The sequence below is a fragment of the Taudactylus pleione genome, unplaced genomic scaffold (genome assembly GCF_031769625.1).
Source record: "Taudactylus pleione unplaced genomic scaffold, aTauple2 ptg000678l, whole genome shotgun sequence".
Classification (NCBI taxonomy): domain Eukaryota; kingdom Metazoa; phylum Chordata; class Amphibia; order Anura; family Myobatrachidae; genus Taudactylus; species Taudactylus pleione.
Genome location: NW_028285080.1, coordinates 3,501,386 through 3,519,253, shown reverse-complemented (window position 1 = coordinate 3,519,253; position 17,868 = coordinate 3,501,386). Strand labels below are relative to the sequence as shown.

At 44.9% G+C, this 17,868-nt stretch overlaps 1 protein-coding gene across 1 annotated transcript in view; it reads right to left on the bottom strand.

The window, feature by feature from the left end:
- The window catches only part of COL21A1 (collagen type XXI alpha 1 chain), a 344,603-nt gene that overhangs the window by 3,858 nt on the left and 322,877 nt on the right, over nt 1–17,868 (bottom strand). Inside the window, exons 25-27 of the mRNA XM_088455921.1 lie at nt 15,417–15,563; nt 13,448–13,502; nt 461–661 (exon numbers count right to left, since the gene is read on the bottom strand). Coding sequence (XP_088312047.1) covers nt 461–661; nt 13,448–13,502; nt 15,417–15,563 — 403 coding nt within the window. The remainder of the gene's footprint in view (nt 1–460; nt 662–13,447; nt 13,503–15,416; nt 15,564–17,868) is intronic.

The window sequence follows — 17,868 nt, the reverse complement described above, 5'->3', positions numbered from 1 at the left end:
CGTCGCAGGTCATGTGGTTTCCTCTTGCCCAGTTCAATTTACGCAGCGACAACAGCAATTATACTTAAATATTTCAAATATGGCACAGACTGCGAGCCAATCAAAGCTCGGGGACAGGCAGCCAATCATGAGCGGCCAGCGTTATATCAATATCAATTATTCACTCCAGCTGCTAGTGCAGCATCGCTGCTACCCAGGCCCCCTTCTCTCTCCACCCTCTCCGGGCCTGGGACTCGAGGCCTGGCAGTCCCCCCTGATGGCGGCCCTGCCCATAGCAACCAATCAGCTTCTTGCTATTATTTATTTACACAGTCTATGGAATGACATGTAGAAGCTGACTGGTTGCTACTGGCAGCTTTTTCTCTCACAATACATCTCTCCTTTAATGTGTTAAAAAGTACTTTTGCAAAAAATGTCAACAGTAAAATACACATATTTGTCTTATAAAATGTTGCTATACCTTTAGGTCCTGGAATGCCTTGATGACCTAGATGTCCTACAGGCCCTGGAAAACCATTTCTTCCAGGTATTCCAGGATGCCCTCTTGGACCTTCAGGACCAACTGGTCCAGGAGATCCTGCAACCCCAGGAGGTCCTTGTTGAGTTTGACATTGATCACGATTCTGCAGCCTTTCAGAATGCAGTAAGGATGGCAACTGGTCTGACATTGGTAAAAAAAATAAAATCAATTATTCAAATTATAATGCAGAATCAGTAATAAGAATAAAAAAAAGGATAGTTTTCTCTTAATCCTTAGATTACTTTGTAGTTAGCTGATTAAGGGTTTTGCTTTATATTAAATGATTTAAGAAATATTGGACTCAAAAAAATTGTTTTATATTTTTATTTTTCATAATTATTGCGATCTTGTCTGGTTCTGCACATATTATATCAGTTAATTCTTCACCAGACATGATATTGTGGTTTACCATAGCTGAGTAAATATATGTTTTCATTTCTGGGCATTATATGAGGAAAAAATAATGTATATTTTTTTCAAAATGGCTTCCCGAGCTACATTCATGAAATTAAATCCACTACCTATTTTTTTCATTATGTAAATTCTAACACACCCAGTGGTCCCTTTATGTAGTGAACCTTTCTTGCATGGTGTTGGATTCCAATTTGGGCCAGAACATCCTGAAATAGTTGTGGCATGGATTTAACAAGTTGCTGGTAACTTTGCTTATAGTTTCTGGACCACATTGACATGAGCGCACAGTTTCTGCAGGTTTGTCAGCTGCCCATCCATCCTGGGAATCTCCTGTTCCACCATATCCCAAAGGTGCTCTAATGGATTGTGATCTGGTGCCTGTGGAGGCCAATGGAGTGTACTGCACTCATTGTAATGTTTGTTGAACTAGCTTGAGATGACATGTCCTTTGTGGCAGTTATTGTGCTAGAAGTAGACATTACAAGATGACTAGCTTTTGGCCATAAAGGCATGCACATGACCAGCAACTATACTCAGGGAGGCTATGGAATTCAAACAACATTTCATTTATACAGATATGCGCCAAGAAAACGTTCCTCACACCATTACACCACCAACAAAAGCAGCCTGAAATATGGACACAAGGTAGAATGGATCCATAGATTCATGCTGTTTATGCTAAATTCTTACCCTACCATCCGCAAGTTACTGCAGAAATCAAGATTCATAAGACCAGTCAATGTTTTTCCAATGTCCAGCTGTGAAGTTTTGGTGAGTCTCTGCCCACTGTGTCTGCAGTCGCTTGCAGCTGACAGGAGGGGAACCTGATGAAGTCTTCAACAGCAGTAGGTCACTCATTTCAAGGTTTGATGCATTCATAGATGCAGGGGCTTTCCTAGAGAGGAGGGGGCCTGTGTACAGTCTCTGTCACGGGCCTCCTCCTCTTTGTCCAGCAGTCGACTGCGCACAGAGCGGTGCGTAGCCAGCGCCACACTTATAGACTCTGGGTACCAGAGTCTGGGTACCAGAGTCTATAGTGCATGTGCAAACGACGGGAAAATGTCCGTGGTGGCCATTTTCCAGCCGTTTTTTAAAGGCGCATGACACCAGAGCTGACGTGGGACTTAGGAGATGTAAGTTTTATGGGTGCATGGTGTGCCCGTGTGCACCGCACACCTTGCACCCATTATAAATACACTCCTGCATAGATGCTTTTCTGCATACCACTGTAATAATGCATAATTGTTTGTTTTAATGTCACCTTCCTGCCATCTTCAGCCAGTGTGGAGATTCTCTTCTGACCTCATTTTCAAGGATTTTGACCCACGGAACTACCATTCACTTTTTTGTTCACAAATCCCAGGAGATCATCAGTTTTACAAATTTTCAAGCCAGCGTGTCGGGGCACCAATAACTATTCAATGGTCATATTAACTTAGATCACATTTATTCCTTATTTTGGTATATGGTCTGTACAACTGAATGTCTTGACCATGTATGCATGCTTTTATGCATTGGGTGGCTGCAATATGATTGGCTAGCAGATATTGGTGAGCAGGTTTAGCTAATAAAGATGCTACTGATTGTGTATGTATGGATATCAAATATGTGTATTTATTGGCAGCATATTGGAATAGATCTATTTAAAATGAACTAACAATGCTGCCATATTCACATGGACATTCAGGTGTGATATGCATCAAGTAGTGAAATGTTATGCTGTCCTCATTCTCCATATGTCTTCATATTTCAACATGTGTCACAAACTAAATAGGTAAAATAACTTTCTTAAATCTAAATTACTTTGAAGCATTGTCACATAAATTACCTTAACATACAATAATCTAGTTCTTTTAATTGCATTTAACATACTTAAAGTTAAATATGTCTATATATATATTTAAATACATAAATACACAGAGGCGTAACTATAGGGGGTGCAGGGGGTGTGCTTACTATGGGGCAAATGCCGGATGGGGGGGCGCTGTGTGTCACTCACTGACACTGTCTGGCTTCTACCCGACGTGCAGAGCTACTGGTCTCGCGAGATAATGACATCATCATCTTGCGAGTCTCTCTCTTCTTTGGGCGGCAGGCAGGGACTGGTAGTGGGAGGGTTGTGTGGCACAGCAGGCAGCGGCTTCGGAGTGGCACCAGTGTTTAAAGGAGTGACTGTGAGTGAAACAAACTGTGCTGCTGCTGCTGCTGCTGCTGCTGACAGCCTGCTCATGCTCAAGCTAATTTATCATTTCTTTATAAATATAATATGCCCATTAATATTATATATATTATATAGAGTAACATGAATATACCTATATACATTATATATATATATGTATATATACACTGAATAGAAGGCGGCACTCGTAATAATACACCAGATCACAGCCGGTAAGTAAGATTTCAACGTTTCGAGATCTTTATTGTCTCGTCATCAGGATATAAAAGATACAAATACACTAACCTTAAATACCTTCACCATCACCTCGTGCAAGACAGGACAGCGACACCCCCGGAAGACGCTCTCAAATGACGTCATCAACAGGAGTCATGTTGCCCAGACAACCAGAATCTGTGACATGACATCAAAGACACAAACACACATACACAAAATAAAGAAATAAAGAAACAATGTTACTATAAACATAAAAACAGGAACCAAAGAGCAAACCCAGCGACAATAATATAATAAATGGCTGTATCAAAACAAGCAAAACTGCTGAGCTTCACGGAATACAATGCACACTCGGGTAAACTACTGGCGGTGACTCCTTCATAGAAAGGGCCACCTACAGTATACTAAGTATTAGACATGTTAGTTGAAACAACGTAAACCCATACTTTCATTTAAGCCCCTGGGTGAAAGAGTGCCCAATTTATGAATCCATCGGGATTCACAGTGCAACAATTTGCCAACACGGTCGCCCCTGCGAATAGAGGGCCTGATTCAGACCCGGATACTATTTGCGGACGGTCGTTCCAAAAAAGGGGCCGGCTATTTAAATTGAGCACTCGCTCTTTGCGGTTTGTTGACGCCTCTATGTCTGAGCGAGCGAACGAAAAATGCGCTCGCTATTTTGTAAAGACGCCCCTTTGCTGTTCGCAACACACGTCATCTCTGGTATTTATTAGATTAATCGGGAACATCGAAAGGCATCAGAACTGCTCGCAGTGGTTGTGGTAGGATTTTCCTACCTCAATCACTGCGAGCAGTTCAGGCTAAAAGACAACCAAGTGACGTGGTCGATGACGCTCCTTTACTAATTATGCACTCCCATTAAACGCCCTTTTGACCGTTAGGCATGCCTGCGTTCGGATCTCCACTCCCCCGTTTTCAAGCACCTTCCCCTGTTACCACCCACAAACGGTACATTCTGTCAATCAAATTAGCAGCCCCTCGCTGTTTTGCGAGTGCACGATTTCTGACCGCAATGACTGGTTTGCGCATGCGCATTACGACCCATACGCATGCGCAGTTGTGCGAACATCGCTCAGAGCGAACGAGCGGCCGCTTACGAGCGGCTCTGAATCAGACCCAGAGTCTGGAATGTGATCAATGAGAATAAAACAAAAAGTGGACAGACCGTGACCGGCATTCAAATAATGCCTGGCCACGGGCTGATCACTGCGTCCGCTCTCTATAGCCATTTTAATGGCCGAGCGATGTAAAGCCATCCTTTCCCTGATGGTTCTCTCGGTTTTACCTACATAGCTCAGGCCACAAGGACAGGTTATGAGGTATATCACATATCTCGTTAAACAAGTAAGATGATGCTTGATGGTAAGTTGTTGACCACTTAATGGATGTCTAAAAGTGGTCCCGACATTCATATACCTACATGTCAAACAATTATGACATCTAAAACATCCAGGTTTTAGAGACAAAAAATTGGTCGGAAAATTTTGTTTAACATTTAAATTAGTAATATCAGTACGCATAATCATGTCTTTAATATTGCGACCTCTCGTATAACATGGCATAATGCGCTTATCCTGTAAGCGTAAAGATGTATCAGATTGCACAATGGGCCAAAGACTCTTAGTCACCTTGTTAATCTTGGGACTCAAGGGGTTAAAATGATTAACCCAGGGAATGCACGCTTTCTCATTCGAGTTTTGCTTTTTCAAAAGTAATCGTTCCCTGGAAATAGATAAAGCACGATTTTTATGTTTAATGAGTCTATCCAATTGATACCCTCGTCCTAGAAATTTTTGAACCATAGCATCCATATGTCGACCAGCATCATCGATGTTGCTACATATACACCTAATTCAAATAAATTGGGAAAACGGAAGCCCATATTTACAAGAATTAGGAATGCAGCTGCTTGCATGAAGAAGCGTGTTGCAGTCAGTAGATTTCTGAGACAAAGATGTGGTAAGTACACCCTCATATAGTGAAACCTCCACATCTAAAAAATTAACCCTGTGCACATCGGCATGAAAGGTAAATTTAATGGGGCTATTAGTCTCATTATGATGTGTAATAAACTCAGTCAATTGATCATCAGAGCCCGACCATAACAGGAAAATGTCGCCAATATAGTGACAATACATCCTGGTCACAAATCATCGACCTACTAAAAAAGATCTCCTTTTCAGCGACAAGCATGAAGGCATTTGCATAGGATGGGGCCACATTGGACCCCATCGTACATCCAGAGATTTGCAGGATTTGATTACTTTTGAAAAAGCAAAACTCGAATGAGAAATCGTGTATTCCCTGGGTTAATCATTTTAGCCCCTTGAGTCCCAAGATTAACAATGTGATTAAGAGTCTTTGGCCCATTGTGCAATCTGATACATCTTTACGCTTACAGGATAAGCGCATTATGCCATGTTACACGAGAGGTCGCAATATTAAAGACATGATTATGCGTACTGATATTACTAATTTAAATGTTAAACAAAATTTTCCGACCAATTTTTTGTCTCTAAAACCTGGATGTTTTAGATGTCATAATTGTTTGACATGTAGGTATATGAATGTCGGGACCACTTTTAGACATCCATTAAGTGGTCAACAACTTACCATCAAGCATCATCTTACTTATTTAACGAGATATGTGATATACCTCATAACCTGTCCTTGTGGACTGAGCTATGTAGGTAAAACCGAGAGAACCATCAGGGAAAGGATGGCTTTACATCGCTCGGCCATTAAAATGGCTATAGAGAGTGGATGCAGTGATCAGCCCATGGCCAGGCATTTTTTGAATGCCGGTCACAGTCTGCCCAGTGTTCGTTTTATTCTCATTGATCACATTCCAGACTCTATTCGCAGGGGCGTCTGTGCTGGCAAATTGTTGCGCTGTGAATCCCGATGGATTCATAAATTGGGCACTCTTTCACCCAGGGGCTTAAATGAAAGTATGGGTTTACATTGTTTCAACTAACATGTCTAATACTTAGTATACTGTAGGTGGCCTTTTCTATGAAGGAGTCACCGCCAGTAGTTTACCCGAGTGTGCATTGTATTCCGTGAAGCTCAGCAGTTTTGCTTGTTTTGATACAGCCATTTATTGTATTATTCTCGCTGGGTTTGCTCTTTGGTTCCTGTTTTTATGTTTATAGTAACATTGTTTCTTTATTTCTTTATTTTGTGTAACATGTGTGTTTGTGTCTTTGATGTCATGTCACAGATTCTGGTTGTCTGGGCAACGTGACTCTTGTTGATGACTTCATTTGAGAGCGTCTTCAGGGGGTGTTGCTGTCCTGTCTTGCACGAGGTGATGGTGAAGGTATTTAAGGTTAGTGTATTTGTATCTTTTATATCCTGATGACGAGACAATAAACATCTCGAAACATTGAAATCTTACTTACCGGCTGTGATCTGGTGTATTATTATGAGTGCCACCTTCTATTCAGTGCATGTTGGATCCCCGCTGTGGGACACCTAGGAGGGCACCAGACAGTGTTTTGTGTTTGCTCATTGGGAGTGCTACCCTTGGAACATTTTGTTTGTACATATACATATATATATATATATACATATATATCTATCTGTCTGTCTGCAGTGCTGTATATGTTTTTGTTTTCATGTGGGGGCCAATGTGTTTTTATGTGGAGTCAAATGTGTTTATTTTTTCCTACTTCTCGGTGCCAGTGGGGGTTGGGGGGCTTACAAGACTTTGCTATGGGGCCCAAAAAGTTCTAGTTACGCCCCTGCAAATACACAAGGTGTGGCTATTAAATAACAAGACTGATGCTATAATTTATGTTTAATTAAATTAAGTATATTTTAACGCCTTCTATGTAATCCCCTTCTGCATCCACTGAAAATTCTGATTTTCCATTGGTGAAAGCTGTAGCTCATTATCTGTTGCTGTCTTAACAACTCTGTTTTCTTCTTTACTTCAGTAACTGATTCAAAACAGTTTCTCTTGATTACATATTTTACTTTAGGGATAACAAAGAAGTCACACTGTGCTAGGTCTGGCAAGTATGGAGGGTGTTCTAGCCCTGCAATCTGTTTCTTGTACAAAAACTACCTCACAGAGAGAGAGCTGTGTGGACTGCTGTGCTGTCCTGATGGAGGATGAACCCATATTTCCACAACTCCGGTCTCTTTCTTCTGATTCTTTCCCACAAAGTTGCTAGTACATTTTTGTATTACTGTTGATTCACTGTGTCAGGATCCGACCTGTCCAGATCAGTCAGGATAGTCAGCGGACACAGGATGAGGCACCTCTGGGCAATAGCTCTCTCTGGTAAGGCTAGACACTTGGTTGGTACCAGTGGCTGACTGGAAGCAGACTTGGACAGGACTGGGACTAAACTGGAGATACTGGATTGGAATCAAACTTGGACCGAAGTGGAACCAGACTAGGATGATACTGCACTGGTGTGCACTTGTTACTGAGTGTACAGTAGCTCTGAGGAGTACAAGAGTGCAGGACTGAACAGGACAAGGGCTCTGATTCAGAGCCGCTCACAAGCGCTGTGCGCTTGCAAGCGGTCCGATGTTTGTGCACTGCACATGCGCCGCATCTGGCATGCGCGTTCAGTCACTATGGGGCGCACAACAAGATGGGGCGGCTATCGATGGTGAGTGACAGCTCCCCCCTTTTTGTGGGCGGGTAGGTGGCGTGGCTGAACAAACGCAGGCGTTCCCTTAGGAACACCTGGCGTTTGTAGGGAGGTCTTACTGACATCACTACTGATGTCAGTAGTGGACTTCCTGCTCTATTAGAGCAGGGAGTCCACTCGGCCTTACGGCAGCCTAGACCCTACCATAGGGTCTCATCGCAAGGTCGATGGTTGCGATTATCGCAATGGTCTCCTGGCCACTCGCACAAGCTGTGGGTGGTCTCCCACAGCTTTGCGAGCAGCCGGAGACCAAAAAAAAACGCCCACAATCCCAGTGTGCAGGCAGCGGCAGCGAGCGTCTCTGAATTAGGGCCAAGGTGCAACACTGTACTGACTGTATATACCTGTGCTTGAACAGGATCAAACAGTCACTTGATTTTGATGGAATGAGACTCTGCTGCTGGGTACAATGGCTGGACATTAAAGGTATAGTATACACTGAATCAGGTTATCTCACAGGAGATACAGGGGTTAAACACATGACAGAGTTCAGGATCACTGCAGCAGATTATGAAAGGCATTGCACCAGCACTTGTTAGTAGGGCTTTGTCAAACAATGTAATCAGGAGCAAGATGGAGACACAGTAAGTGGTGTCACAAGGGGGTACGGGGGCCGCACCCGAGTGTCACCCGCTGACAGTGACAGGAGCCGGGTGCTGCACTGTATAATAAGTGCAGTACTCGGCTCCTGACAACTCTGAAGGAGCCAGCCGGCACTGCACACAGGGCAGGCCACACCTCAGGCACCCCCAGTAATAACGAGAACACGGGGGTTCGGCCCTGAAGCCATGTCCCCTTACCATGTGGTCACACCCCTGTTCACGTGGCCATGACCACTTTTTGATGGTGCGCAGCTTTGCCACGCACACAGCATCCCTCCCCGCACCGGGTGACACCGCGGGGAGGGACGCCACTGGACACAGGTGTAATCTCAGTCAGAACAGTTAGCCTGAAGTGAAGCTTAGCAGTCAGAAACACAGGTACTTGGAAAAATTGTAGTTGTTGAAAACTGAAAACTAGTGAACTTACAAGTTTACTGAAGTCAGAGGTAACTGGCTGCAGTCTGTGTAATATATTGTGGCAGAAGCCAAATGAAGCAATTTAGAAAGCAGGTAATGCAGATGAGGAATTCAGCGAGGCAGGATTCAATCACCAGGAACTATGGAATACACTCAGAAGCAGTGGCGTCACTATGGGGGTGCGGGCCGCACCGGGTGTCACTCTCGGAGAGTATGGCATCAAAATGCCAGCTCCTCCTCAGTGACAGGAGCCGGGTGCTGCAGTATGACATTATCCTGCAGCACTCGGCTCCTGTCACAGAGGATGAGCCGGCTGTCTAGGCACAGTCTCCGAGGGTCAGGACAGCCCAGTATCTCCGGGGATGCTGGGCGCGATATCGCCGGAGTGGTGCGATAGGGAGTCCCACAAGGCCATGCCCCTTTAATATAGACCACTCCCCCTTTTTGGAGAGCATCGGTTGTCACCACACTCTACTTTTTAAATAAGCATTTTTACAATGCCCAGGAAAAATACAACTTCTTTGAATGCTGTGTGACAGCAAACTATCTGTGCGAGGGAAGTGGAACTTGCAACACCAGTTTGGGCTAGTCCAATGTCAATGTTCCCCCACTCCCTTTTAACTCATGAGTATGGTTTATCTTTTACAAGTACAGTCTCATTATTTAATAGCCATACCTTGTGTGTGTATATTTATACTGTTTAAGGTGATCGGTGCTCCAGTGCCCTATGGGGTATTAACAATAACAAAGCGATGACCAGCAGCGCTTGGAGTCAAAAGAAAATTTCATGTGATGAGTCACATGGAAGACCAACATTTGAGAGTGCACATTCCCCTTTGTCAGGGTGCGTACAATGCCAGTGATAAAAAGCTAACCTTAAATAAGGAGAAGCCCGCCGAATGAAGGGGACACACAGCATGGCGGCCAGTGTCCCGCTATGATGACGTCACTCTGTCTGTCTCACCCGATCGTCAAAGCAACCAGGACACCTGCGGCTAGACCGGTGGACAACCATTCGTTTCCTCATGATTCTAGCAGTTTTGCCAATGTAGCTGAGGCCGCACGGGCAGGTGATTAAGTATACAATGAAAGAGCACCCTGGGGGCTTAGATAACAAATACTCCCACCTTGTCTTTCTTATCTAAGCCCCAGGGTACTATAAGTGCCTCAATTGCACGACTTACTGCAACATGGACACAGGATCTACTTTCAGACACCCACATTTAGATAGTGTCTTCAACATCAAGTACATATTGACATGTACCTCCACTTTAATTGTATACTTGATAACCTGACCGTGCGGCCTCAGCTATATTGGCAAAACTACTATAACCATGACGGAGCGATTGGTTCTCCACCAGTCAGCGATCTGGCAAACCATCGGACCAACCAGTGGCCAGGTACTTTTCTGAGAAGAATCATCCCTTTCCATTCACATAAAAAAATAAAGCAATCGATCATGTGCCAAAATCCATCAGTGGTGACAGGGAGGGTCGTCTACTCCAAATACAAATTAGATGGATTTTTAAGCCTAACACTATCAGTCCTCATGGCCTTAACAATAAAATCATATGGAGTCAGGGGTGTTTCTAGAGAGGAAGGGGCCCGTGTGCAGTCTCCGACAAGGGCCCCCTCCTCTCCGCTCGATGGCCGGCAGCGCACTGAGCTGTGCGCAGCCAGCGCCGGAGTTATAGACTCTGGGCACTAGAGTGTGCCCAGAGTCTATAGTGTCTGCACAGGTTACCGGGAAAATGGCCGCGGCAGCCATTTTTCCTGTACTGCACATGCGCAAACGATGGGAAAATGGCCGCGGCAGCCATTTTCCAGTCATTTTACAGTGCCGGACCCCCGCGCCGACGTGGGACTCCAGAGAGGTAAGTAATATTATGGGTGTAAGGTGTGCGGTGCGGGCCACCCTGGACCCAGTGGCCCGTGTTCCCCGCACACCCTGCACACATTATAGATATGCCCCTGTATGGAGTATCTTTCATTAACTCGTGTACTTGAACTTTGATTGATTTTTTGGGTATTTATAGCCTGCACGTTCTTTTAGGGACCTTTTCTTATCACCCTGATAATTAGACTATTGAGACAATATACATACATGCAACTGAAGGTTCATGTGGGTATTATACAAAGGTGCAACAGTTTATAATGCTGGAAATTTGGTGAGTTTTGATCAAGGATGTGCGGAAAAGGTAGACAGGGGAGGCAGTGCCTCACCTGCCATACACTCAGTTACTCCAGAGTTTTAATGATTAGAACAATACAAAGAAGATATGTATAATATTTTCTTTAATTTGTTCCTCTCATTTTTAAAGTGAAAACTTTGGAGTATACAAAATGATGACAGAAAAGGCTCTGCCTCACCTGCCCGCACATCACTGCTCTTACCCCCCCTTTCATTCTCCCCCTGCCTCCCCCTTTTCACTTTTACCCCCTAGGCTTTCCCCTATTTTTCCCCCTACCTGATTCCCCCCTTTTTTCGAACATTTTCCAACCTTTTACTTTTGCCACATCCCAGTGGGACAGCATTATTCTCGCTATATGTAATTTGCTTTATGTTGTTTTAGACTTAAACAAATGTAGTACGTTTATGCTCTTTTATTTGTTTTTCTTTGCTTCTATCTTTCCACTTTTTCTCTACACTGGGATTTCTGCTACACAACACAGTCTTCTTCTTCATTTACTTCCCAACAGGACTGTCAGCCGCATCTAGCCACAGGCATCCTGGTTCGTTGGACAACCGGGTGACTCCAATGCAGTGACGTCATCACAGCGAGATCACGGTCGCCTTACTGTGTATTCCAGGCAGGATCCAGTCACCTCGCTTTGAGAGTTTCTCCTTTTTTAAGGTGAGCTTTTTTTCACTGGCAATGTACTCACATTGACAAAGGGGCATGTGCGCCCCTAAACCTTGGTCTTTCATGTGACTCAGCACATTAAATTTTCATTAGCCTTCAAGTGTCGCTGTTCATCACATTATTTGTATGTGTGTGTATATATATATATGTATATATATAATTATATATATATATAAACTGAAGAATTTTCCTATGCTGGTGCATGGCAGCACCACAACGATAAGAGAATAGAGAGGCGGCACTCCCAGTTGAAAAATCAATCAAATAGTGTTTAAATGAGTAACATGGGTACAGATATTTGTCGACGTTTCAAGACCCTAAGGTCTTTTCATCAGGACTGTACTGTATGTACAGTCCTAATGAAAAGACCTTAGGGTCTTGAAACGTCAACAAATATCTGTACCCATGTACCCATGTATTTACTCATTTAAAAGATGAGAAAAGATATCCCCGGGAAAGTAGGAGCGGGCGCCATTTTCCCAGAGACCCGCGCATGCACTGTAGATTCTGGCATGAAGCATGAATCTAAAGCGCTCAGTGCCACTGACCCACAGTCAGAGAGGAAGGGGCCCAGACGGAGGCTGCACACGGGCCCCCTCCTCTCTTAAAACACCCCTGTGTATATATATATATATATATATATATATCTACACACACACATACCGAGAGAGAGAATGATGGCTTATGGATTCTGGCCCTGATTCAGTGCCAGACACTCTGACAGAGCGCTCGCTCTGAATCAGGGCGTCTTTTTTTTTTTTATTTGCCACCCACAGTTAATGCGAGCTGGCAGGATGATGGTCGCGATGGTCAAGACCATCGCGACCATCAGGCTTGCAATGAGACCCTTGTGTTAGGGTCTCGTGGCCGCAAGCCCCAGAGAGCTTTCAGCTCAAACAGAGCCGAAAGCTCTCCCACTGACATCACTTGTGATGTCAGTGGGGCCGCCCCCAGACGGTAGGCGTTCTCATGGGAACACCTCCGTCTGGGCAGCCACCCCCCGGCCCGCCCACCAAAGGGGGCGTGCTGTCACTCGACAGCACGCCCCCTTTGGTGCGAGACCCGGAGCAACAGATTGCCCGTCGCTATCCGGGTCTCATGCATACGCACGACGGAGCCGGCGAGCGCTCAGCGCCCTCTGTTTGATTTCATTGCAGTACTGTTCTTTTTCAAACTTATTTACTCTAAATTTTGCATATACTGTACAATGGCAAAATGATTAACTATTCTGTCACACATTACAGGTGTTAGGCATTAGACATTGAGGAAATTCAAGGTCTGGATCCAGCAGTTCCACACCCAGTGACTTGTTTGCTGATCTTAGGGCCTGATTCAGAGATGGACACTTTTGCAAAGGTTTGCGTACAACTCTGAATCAGGCCCTTTACAATAAGCCTTGGGAGTAAAGGAGGAAGTCAATGTAATCTGAATGTAGTATATAATATATTTGCATACATTTGCGCATGTATTTTACATATTTGACAGCAATAAAAAATGTAGTCTCTAAAACGAAATATATAATTTTTATTTTTATCAAATACCTTTTAAAACATCCATGCAGATTTCTCTTATAAATTGTTCAGATTGCTCCTTACCCTTTGTAAAAATAAAGAACTACATGAATATATTACAAAATCAAAAACATTTGTGAAATAGTTGATTAGTATACAGTGTGTCTGATTCGTGACTCGTAGCGAAAAGCGCATTCAGCAGCATCTATAGACGGGCACTCGTCTGCTATTTTATGCAAATGCTGCTACAAACATCCATGCAGCTAAATGTGCAAGGACTGAGATGCCCACTTCGTGCATGCTGTAATACCGATTGGTGCATCTTTATATGCTACCATCGGTCACACCATCGAAAACTTGCACCAGCCCTATGGCAGGAGCAGTTTCTCCATCTGACCACAGCCTACTATGTTGTCAGGTGTGCATCTGGGAGCACAGCCAATTGCACTGAGACACCCATGACACTCCCATAACACGCCCACTAAATGGACCATTTGTGTGCATTACTAGCCACCTCCCAGTCACTGCCCAGGAACACCCATTACTTTTCCCAATCACAGCACCTTTGTGCATACACTGAGGGTAACACATGCACCATAGGGGTTTTCAGAAATGTTTACGCATGCACTATTACAAATAATCGTTCAACTACGAGAACATCAGCATTGTGTGCGGATTGCTTGCAACTCAGAATCAGGCACAAAGGGAGCAAAAAATAAAAATTATTCATATTGCATATTGGCCCTCATTCAGAGCCGTACGCTCTGAGCAGAGCGCACGCTCTGAATGAGGGCCGGGCTCCATGAAAATGGAGCGTCCTCCTGGACGCTCGTATAGCTGTGGGTCACCACCCACAGGCTATACGAGCGTGCATTGTGATGGCTGCGATGGTCGAGACCATCGCGACCATCGAAATTGCGAGCCGGAGCCTGCGGTTGAGGTTTTCAACCGCAAGCTCCAGAGTGATTTTGGCTCTATCAGAGCCAAAATCACTCCCACTGACATCACTAGTGATGTCAGTGGGCCGGCTTTTGACGGGAGGCGTTCCCGTGGGAACGCCCCCGTCAGGGAGGCACGCCCCCGGCACGCCCACCAAAGGGGGCGTGCTGTCAATCAACATTGATAGCACGCCCCCTTTGATCGGACACAACGAGCGAAGGACTTTCCTTCGCTCGTCGCGTCTGGCGCATGCGCACGACGGAGCTCCCTCCGTCGTGCGCATGCTCAGTCCATAACATCGACCCACTTGCGAGCTGACAGCCGCTTGCGAATGGGTCTGAATCAGGCCCATTATCTATACCAGTGGTTCTCAAATATGTCCTCAGCACCCCTCACAGGGCCTGATTCACTACCGATCGCAACTGCTAATACACACACAATCAGCCGATTGTTGTGTTCTGCGCATGCGTATGCATCGCAATGCGCGTGCGAGCCAGCCACTGCGATGGGGACTGCGATCGCAGTGATTATGCATACCCATCGCAGAGTGACTGACAGGAAGTGCCATTTGTCGGTGGTGATGGTGAAGTGGTCGGAGAAACGCAGACATGCCAGTGCATTTGAACGCCATTGCAGGGGCATGCAGAAGTTATCCACTGTGATGCCATACGCAGCGTGAGGACACATAGCGTGTGATGAAGTTAGCAATTCCTGAGTAAGATCAGAGCTTGTGCAAGTGTGCATGAGGCTGCGATGGTACTCTATTGTACCGATGGTTTTGCAGTCTTGCTAAACATTACGGATGTGTGTAAGGTAAAGTGGGCTTCCTTATGCAGTGCAGCGGTGGCATAGCTATCGCAATGGATTAGCATAGTATCGCAGTTGAACTGCGTGCGTAATTGCTATTGCAATCGCATTTGCGATCGGTAGTGAATCATCCCCTAAGTACAGTTGTTGGAAAGGTGCGTACAGATAAAGATAGATTTTATACTCATGGCCTGCATTTATATATGTTATATTAATTGTACACTATAGCCCACAAACATGATAGGTGACATACAGGCCTTCCTTCTTGTCCAGGCAGTCCAGGAAGTCCTCTGTCTCCACTGACACCCCTCGGTCCTGGAGCACCCATTACTCCTGTAGAGCCAGGCTCTCCTCTTTGGCCATTAAAACCCTGATGACCTTGTTCTCCTACTTCTCCTTTCTGCAGAGAATAAAATTGTATATTAAGCAAATTAAGTTAAAAGTGAATCTACACATTAAAATAAAAAATAATATAGAGACAGTTGACAATATATTTTTCAATTCTACTGTTTTGTATTTGCTACAAAGTTGTCCGGCAGTCGTTGTTTATAGCTTTATAATTTGTTACAAAAATGTAGCATCTATTTACAAACAGTTAAACTTTTCTCTTGCAAAGAAGATGTGAAGTTCGGATCCATAAACACAGTAATAGAGATGGGTGCAGGTAAACATATAAACAATGGCCCTAAAGATATTAACTAAGCATTATTGAGCTATGTATGCGTTTTTAACAGTGATAAGCACTATATTGATATAAAGGGGTCACAATGCTGGATAGGAATTTATGCTAGGCGTCGAAATACCGACATACAATAAACAAAAACTAAGTCAGGCGCTAAATTTATAATCAAAAAAGGGTTAGGCACTAGGAGGGGGTTGGGTTTGTCACCTCTAAGGGAGGGTTAGGGTTAGGAGGGGGGGGGGGGATGGTTAGCATACTTACCTGCCTCTGTCAGGATTTTCATCCTGTCGGGCAACCGCTGTCGGGATTTGAACCAGCGGCATTTCAATCTCATTCCGATATGAAGTACTTACTAGTTAGATCACCAGGCTGTGGGCCTGATTCATCAGGGTACGCACAGGAGAGAACACACTTGGACGATGTTTTTGCACTGCGCATGCATATGCATCACACTGTGCATGCGCAAACTAGTCAGTGCAATCGCGGTAGGGTATGCAGACTACATGCAGTGTGTACGCAGACCCCTTCGATATTGATTGACAGGTAGTGCTGTTTGCGGGTGGTGAAGAGGGGTGTCCAGGCAAACGCAGGCATTAAACGCCGTTATAGGGGCATGCATAATTAAGGCAGTGCGGCGGCATACGCAGCCATACCATAAGGTGTGCACAGGAAGTGGCCAAATTCCTGCGGCAGGTCAGGTCAACCACTATTATGCTTATGGGACCGATGGTTCTCGATGTTACAGAAACAGAAATCACATATCAGAGACACTACTGATATCCTCAAATCTTTACAGACCTTTGACTGGCATGCAGATTACTGGTTATGTACGAGTGACATAACTTCATTTTATACTGTTATTGACCACCAGCAGGGGACACATGCGGTTAACATGTTCAGTTATTCTCATATTAGGAGGAAGACAACCTCCGCCCCCCACATCCTCCTCCTCTTCCCTGTGTCTGCTTGTGTGAGTATGCTCAGTAGCTATGGCAACTTTTGTTTACATTATGACGTGGGCTTGCAGCAGGGTTGAAGCCCGCCCAATGTGATTTAAATTCCACCTCCAAGATGGCGCTGACCATCACTCCCTAAGGAAGGCTGTTAGCCGACACGCGTAGGAGCACCAGAGCATTATCACTATTCTCTCTACAACACTGCCAGCATTGTGACCTAATCCTCCCTTCCTGTCTGCCAAAGTCTCCTCAACTTTGGCGAGTAGAGCGCGCAGGAGTTCGGAGCCGCGTGATCCCCTGTGGCCCGCGACCTCTCGCGAGATCGCGGTGCTGCACGAGATCCGGCATACGGATTCTGTGGGGGCCAAGCCGGTAGCCGTGCAGCACCAAGCACCGGAATACGGCCCTACCATCGGCGACAGTAGAGGGGAGCAGGAAGTCTCATTGCAGGACAGACCAGGACCTGGAATCTTCAGATGCTTATCATCAGGTGAGGCCTCACTAATCTGTGACTGCATACAAACTAACTTTTGTTTGACTTAACTATACTCCTAAACTGTGAATTTGACTTTTTTTGGATCTCTGTTTGGGTTCAGTGGGGTGTGGGACGCCCTCCCACTGTACCAACACTACAAGTTACTGAGCAATACAATCACATTGGTCTTTCACTGTGGTGTTGATCTTCATTCGCCCCCCCCCCCCTCGTAACCAGTTCCCATCATCATCCAGTTCCTCCCCCCTATTGGGGCTGCTCAACCACATTCACCAGCTATATGATTAAGACCCTTTTCTTATAAATAAAGATCTGTCAGTTCATGAGAACATTCCAGATTTATTTATTCGCATATATCATCTTTCATACACCATTTACGGAGCGCAATCCCGCTCATGATACATGTGTGTCTGTACACATAGATCATTTTCAGTTACAAGTTGCTATAGCTAGACCTGGGGGAGTCTAGGATTGGGATTTGCAGCACCTTTTTTCCTTCAACCACCTACCCCTTGATTATAAGCAAGCGCCGATTCAACCCACTTTTTGTCTCGATGTTACCGATGTTTACGCT